This window comes from Xenopus laevis, chromosome 1L (assembly GCF_017654675.1).
Source record: "Xenopus laevis strain J_2021 chromosome 1L, Xenopus_laevis_v10.1, whole genome shotgun sequence".
NCBI classification, from domain to species: domain Eukaryota; kingdom Metazoa; phylum Chordata; class Amphibia; order Anura; family Pipidae; genus Xenopus; species Xenopus laevis.
In genome coordinates this window covers 84,447,969-84,454,881 of record NC_054371.1, presented here as the reverse complement: position 1 = coordinate 84,454,881, position 6,913 = coordinate 84,447,969, and the positions used below count along the sequence as shown (strand labels likewise).

Here is a 6,913-nt window from a genome sequence, read left to right as displayed (position 1 = left end):
TCTGTCAAGCAGATGGAGTGCTTATTATTTTCTGATCAGTTATCGTTGCGTTTGTCTTGTCTCTTGGCAAGAGGGCATGTTTTTCAATTAGGGTGTCCCGTGAAGTTCTAGTCAGTTCAAACGTTTATTCCAATAAAATATGAACATCACTTGGGTCCCAATAGCAAAGTATGTTTTATTTTCCTTTGAAATCGACACTGCAGTGCAACCTTACAGATGCACATTCAAACCATTGGCTTGTAGATTTTACAAGAAAACCCTATGCACAGCTCAGAACAAATTTTTTTTAGCAGATTCGTTGTAGTTTAGCATTAGTAAATTAGTCAACAACGTGTTGATTTTTTTGTGTTTAGAAAAAAACAAAATACAAAAACATTTTTTCTTCTTCAAAACAAATATGACAACACAGAGTTAATATAAGATAACAAATCATCTCATTACAATTCAGGATACAAGGTTTTTACATTACTGAGTTAGAATACTTCTGGAAGTAAATGGAGCTGCTCTTCGCATGTTAGCAGAGATCCATAATGCACTCACCTTCTTTGCATATTTATATGAACATACAATTGTACATAGCAGAATGGATAGCAAACACCCACAGGTTTTTATGCCCTGTTGTTTGTAAGTGCATACAGATGGATGTTAAATACACAGCTTTCAAACTGTTCTCACCGTTTGTTTGAACATTAAGGCCTGAATGGCTTTCAAACACAGAAATGTTGTAGTAGTAAAAGTAACATTAAAAACAATGTTAGCATAGAAAATAAACCTAAGACACATACCCTACAGAGCAGGGCTTTTATGGCAATAATTAAACCACTCCTTTGGAGGATTAATTAGGTTTAGTAGTGCATCAAGCACTAAGGTTATTATTGATTTTATAAGTAATATTATAAATATAGAAACAGAAAAATTATATACAAGGATTTCTTTGCCAGGAAAATGCCCTGACTTTAGACCATCATGGCTTAGGTCAGCTTCTTCATAAAATATAATTTCAGGTAAGCAATGGTTAGAAATATTATAGTCATGCAAGCCAAGGCCAAGTGGTTCTGCCATAAGCCCCATGTGCTGTAATCGATTCCTTGCACTGTTAAATACTCTTCTCCGGTGCACCTGAAAGAGAGCAAACCAAAAATAACAATATGGGATTAGCATAAATCTAATATTCCAAGCTACACGCTGCCACCACAAACAAGCCAAAACGAAAAATCATATATTCTAAATTAATTAATTAAAAGGCACGAGATTTAGCTGTGCTAACCAAAAAAAACATGTTTAGCAAGAATTATGCAGCTCAGTGGGGATATGGTTCAAAGAGAAGTGGAAGGAAAGAGAAAACACAAGCTTCTTATTGAGCAATATTATGCATAAGCATTTACTTTAGAACCTGGTGCTTAGCAGCGGACTCTGTGCTATAGTGCCAGTTGCTGTATGGTGCACCCAGCATAAGGAACAGAGTGCATTAATCAGAGGTGAAAGAGAACCAACCATGTGCCCACCTAAAGGTACAGGGCTCTGGAGCACCTTATTTACCCCAAGTGATGGTAAAGGAAAGGGCCTGACAAAGGATGCCAAGGTGTCCCTGCTACTGTATGCAATATTGGGAAACACAAGCTGCAATTCGATGACTTAACCATCTCTTGCATTAAACTAAGAAATAAAACTATAGTAGAACCCTTATTTTTCAGTGGACAAGAAAAAAATGGTGTAAAATCCAGGAAAATGTAAACTCAGCGAAATACCTTACCATTACATATTGTTGGGACTAAGAAAAAACAAAACCCAGTAGTTTGACCAATAACATGATTTGTAAATTTCTCCTTGCATATAAAATAAACACTGGATTACTTACGTGGTGAAAGGGCTAGATTGTGTGCAATTGGGGTTAACTGGGATGCTAGTGTTATTGCTGCGACAGAAGTTGAGGTTAGTGAATTCATTCACCTGGAGAGCCTAGAAAAAAAGCAGAGAACCATAGTTAAAATTAAATGCACGGAAGATGCAAAGCCATAATAAAATGAATCAATTATAATAATATACTGTAGTTACACACACCCCAAACAATTGGTGATATCCTTCCTCTGTATTTAAAATTGTAAAAAAAATCCCCACACAGTCAGACGTACAGGTATGGGATCCGTTATCTGGAAATCAGTTATCCAGAAAGATCAGAATTACGGGATGCCCACCTCCCTAGACTATTTATCCAAATAATCCAGATTTTTTTTAAAAAAAATTATTAATTTTTTCGTTGTAATAATAAAACAAGTACATTGAACTTGATCCAAACTAAGCTATAATTAATCCTTATTGGAAGCAAAAATAGCCTATTTGATTTATATAGTGGCAGATTTATCAAGGGTCGAATTTCGCAGTGCAAAAAACTTTGAAATTCGACCATCGAATAAGGTTGTTCGACATTCGATGTTGAAGGATTTTTAAAATCGTACGATGAAATCCTTCGAATCGAACGATTTAATCGTACGATTATACCAAAAATCCTTTGATTTCTCAGAACTTGTCCAAACACTTAAGATAGGTTATAGAAGGTCCCCATAGGCTAAACAGCAATTGAGCAGGTTTAAGATGGCGAAGTGTCGAAGTCGAACTTTTTAAAGAGACAGTACAATTTTCGAAGTCAAACTTTTTCACTTCGAATCAAAGTCGAAGTTGACCTATTCGAAATTCTAAGTTTTTGAAATTCTAAAATTCACTTTGACCCTTAAATGTGTAAATAATTTTTTAGTAGACTTAGGGGCAGATTTATCAAAGGTCGAGGTGAATTTTTGAATGAAAAACAAATTTGAATTTGGAGCAATTTTTTTTTTTTTTACTTCGACTAGGGAATAGTCCAAATTCGATTCGAATGTAAAATTAATTAAAAAATTTGAAAATCGAAATTTGTTTACTGTCTCTTTAAAAATTCGACTTCAACTATTCACCATCTAAAACCTGCCAAATTGCTGTTTTAGCCTATGGGGGACCTCTTAGAACGTATTTGGAGTCAATTGGTGGACTTTAAAAAAAGTTTTTTTGGGAAAATTCGATTGAATGCGCTATTCCTTTGATTCGTAATAAGGACCTATTTGATAGAAAACAGACCTATTCGACTAAAACAAAAAAAAACGTAATTTCGGTTGGTCTTTTTGAATTTTGTAGTTTTTTCAATTCGACCCTTGATAAATATGCCCCTTAAAGTATGAAGATCCAAATTATGGATAGATCCATTATCCAGAAAGCCCCAGGTCCCAAGCATTCTGGACAACATGTCCCATGAAACCTCCAATCTTTCATTGGACAAAAAATTAATCTTCACTTTGGAGAACAAAATCAAGTTATTCGACTTTATTGTGGGATGCGCAATGGGTAATTAAAAGCACCAGAGTGAAGATTTATGTTTTGACCATATTAAAAGCATAAAGTACATAAACAAGTGTGAGTGATAACCATAGTTTTATACCTCTTCTCAAACTTTTTGACTCCAAAGTTTTATACCTCTTCTCAAACTTTTTGACTCCAAAAGAGCATTTGCTTTAAAGGGGTTGTTATCACCTTTAAATAAACTTAGTATGATGTAGCGTGATATTGTGAGACAATTTGCAACTGGTTTTCATTTTTTATTTTTTTTATTTTTTTGTTATTTAGCTTTTTATTCAGCAGCTCTCCAGTTTGCAATTTCAGCAATTTGGTTGCTAGGATGCAAATTACCATAACAACCGTTCCTTGATATGAATAAGAGACAGAAATATGGGAGAGGCCCTGAACAGAAAGATTAGTAATAAAAAGTAGCAATATATAAATTTGTAGCCTTACAGAGCATTTGTTTTTTTAGAAGGGGTCAGTAACCCCCATTTGAAAGCTGGAAAGTCAGAAGAAAGCAAATAATTAAAAAACTTTAACACTGAAAAAATGCAGACCAATTGAAAAGTTGCTTAGAATTAGCTCTTCTGTTAGATATTAAAAGTTAACCACTCCTTTAAGGATAAGGCTATGAATGTAAGTTACCTATTATGATATAAGCAACTGAATATATTAGGGATGCACCGAATCCACTATTTTGGATTTGGCCGAACCCGGCGAATAATTTGTGAAAAATTCGGCTGAATACCGAACCAAATCCGAATTTACATATGCAAATTAGGGGTGGGGAAGGGGAAAAATTTTTTACTTCTTTGTTATGTGACACAATTTCCCTCCCGCCCCTAATTTGAATATGCAAATTTGGATTCGATTCGGCCAGGTAGAAGGATTCAGCTGAATCCCGAACTGAATCCTGGATTCGGTGCGTCCCTAGAATATATACTCTTTATAATATTATATGGCCTGGGTAAGATAGTGGATACATTTTCCCCTGTATCCAAGAAAAAAAAGTGCAGAAGCACAGGGGCATCAGGTCCCTTCTGTTGAACAACAAACACTGTAAGGGCAGAGATCTATGAAGAATGTTTAAGCCTTGCATTAAAATATGAAAAAAAATAGCCATATGTTAACATTTAAATGTGGTACTTACTGTAAGACCATATCGAGGTATACTGAAGTACTTGAGCCAGGAGATCCAACTCATTATGGATGTCAGATTAACCAGCAAACCAGAAAATATCTAGAAAATACAATTATTTAATCCATTATGGTTTTGGAAAAAGTCTGTAGAAGCTAGGTGTAACTTTCAATACTAGTAGGTCTGCCATTTTGTTAGCTTTATCCTCCAATAATATCAGTAAACTGGATGTTCCCTTGTTTATTGGTCTTATAGTTAAAGGATTACAGTCGCCTTAATTACAATGTGACAACACCAAATTGCATAGAATATGCATCTGTCCTATTATGACAGAACATAAATTTGGAAATCTTGAATTATCAACCTGATTCAGAACTGAAAATACTTAAATCTGGCCATGCACGCTAAGAATTTCTGTTTGTTTTACCATTGTCGCCATTCATTTACAATGAATAACAAGAAAATAAACTATAGATAACTGTAAGTACAAATATGTATTACATTAAGGGCAGGGGCACATGGGCAGATTCAGGGAGATTTAGTTGCCTGGCGACTAATCGCATCTTCTTCATCGCATCTTCTTTGGGGCAACAATCTCCCCGAACTGCCTTCTGCCTGCTATAATGAGAAAACGCCAGCACAATGGCACTTGCGGCACTTCGATTTCCGAAGTCACCCAAAGTTTCCTCGTGAGGCAACTTTTCGCGACTTCGGAAATCAAAGCGCCACGAGTGCATTGCCGCAGGCGATTCTTCATTTAGCAGGCGGAAGGCAGTTCAGGGAGATTGTCGCCCCGAAGAAGAGGCGATTAGTCGCCAGACGACTAAATCTCCCCGAAACTGCCCGTTTGCCCCTTTCCTAAGGGGCAGATGTATTAAGCTTCGAATTGTAAATTCAAATTAGAATTTTCAAACTGGATTTTTGGTCAAAACTCACAAATTTGAGTTGGGAATAATCCAAACTCAAATTTGAGATTTATCATACCTTGACCCTGGGAACAACTCGAATTCGATTATTCGCAACCTAAAACCTGCCAAGTTCATGTAGAAGTCAATGGCAGAGGTCCAGTGACCCATTTGAAGATGTTAATAGCCTTCCTGACATTTCGGAGAAAAAAAACTCGATTCGAGTTTTCAGGACGATAATATCTGATCAAGTTTCAGAAATTCGAGTTTTTTCTAAAATAAGATACTATTCGAGTTTCCAAGTCATTTGAGGTAAAAAAAAAATAAAAAAACAACTAACATTTGACCTTTCATAAAGCCCCTTAAAATGTACTGATACAAATAGCATTGATCCAATTAACAGTAAGGGCAACAAGAACCTTCCTGTCCATCTTTTACACATTTCCTGATGTCATATCACGCTTGCGTGATCAACACATCTAAATACAGTGACTCACAATCATAAAGACGAAGCAAATAGTCATTAGGAGGTTGGCCACAGCAACGACATCTTGACCAGCTGCTACAGCCAGTGCCATGGATGCAGCAGTGTATGCAATCATCGTCAAGGTGAACATCATGATGAAAAAGGCTCCTGCAGTTGCTTTGAATCCTGTAGAATGGACAAACAAGCACATGGGTTAACGAAGGATGGAAAGACTGGCAATTCATTGCTCTCAAATGCCTTTAAACCCTGTTTTTTAGATAACAGAAAAGACAATTAGTACAGGTATAGAATCCCTTATCTGGAAATCAGTTTTTCAAAAAGCCGGAAATCCATCTGCTATAAAGTCCATTTTAAGCAAATAATTCTAGTTTTTAAAAGGGAATTCCTTTTTCTTTGTAATAATAAACCAGTACCTTGTACCCGATCCCTAAGCTGTATGAATCCATATTGTGATTTTAATTAATGTTTAAACGATTTTTGGCAGACTTAAGGTATGGTGACCCAAATTACAAAAATACTCCTTTTCTGGAAAACCCCAGGTCCCAATCATTCTTGATAATAGAGCCTATACCTGTATTGCATTGTGTAGTTGCTGTAATGAGGCATTCTATAGTACTGCCTTCTTAAGTGAAATATACACCAAACTACATTACTTGCTGTCTATTATGCTTAAAAATATTACCACAATGCAAAATATGACTAGCACAAAATTAAAGTTCCCCCTGCCTGCCCTTACCTGGCCCCCTACCCCCCACCCCACAGTGATGGGGTCTGTGCCTCCTATAGATACCCCACTGCCATTAAGTATGAAGGCTTAACATCTTTAGGATTTCAAATTTAGAGGCATCAGACTTCATGATTGAATTTCTGAAAACAATAAACATACCAATCATAAAATAAAGAACAGCTGTAAATATGATGCTGGGCAGTGTCCTCATGGGAAGAAGATCTGTAAACAACTTGGCGAAAAAGTAGGCAGACAACCTGTAGTACCCACTGATGTATTCATGTCTGAAA

The 6,913-nt window shown here is 36.1% G+C and overlaps 1 protein-coding gene across 5 annotated transcripts in view; it reads right to left on the bottom strand.

Annotated features, from left to right (window-relative positions):
• Window positions 1–155: 155 nt before the first annotated feature.
• The window catches only part of abcg2.L (ATP binding cassette subfamily G member 2 (Junior blood group) L homeolog), a 78,603-nt gene continuing 71,845 nt past the window's right edge, over window positions 156–6,913 (bottom strand). For all 5 annotated transcript variants that reach the window (XM_041581710.1, XM_018247345.2, XM_018246587.2 and 2 more), the window contains 5 exons: window positions 6,783–6,907; window positions 5,907–6,061; window positions 4,517–4,606; window positions 1,859–1,959; window positions 156–1,119 (listed from right to left, as the gene is read on the bottom strand). In XM_041581710.1, coding sequence (XP_041437644.1) covers window positions 972–1,119; window positions 1,859–1,959; window positions 4,517–4,606; window positions 5,907–6,061; window positions 6,783–6,907 — 619 coding nt within the window. In that variant the 3' untranslated portion in view covers window positions 156–971. The remainder of the gene's footprint in view (window positions 1,120–1,858; window positions 1,960–4,516; window positions 4,607–5,906; window positions 6,062–6,782; window positions 6,908–6,913) is intronic.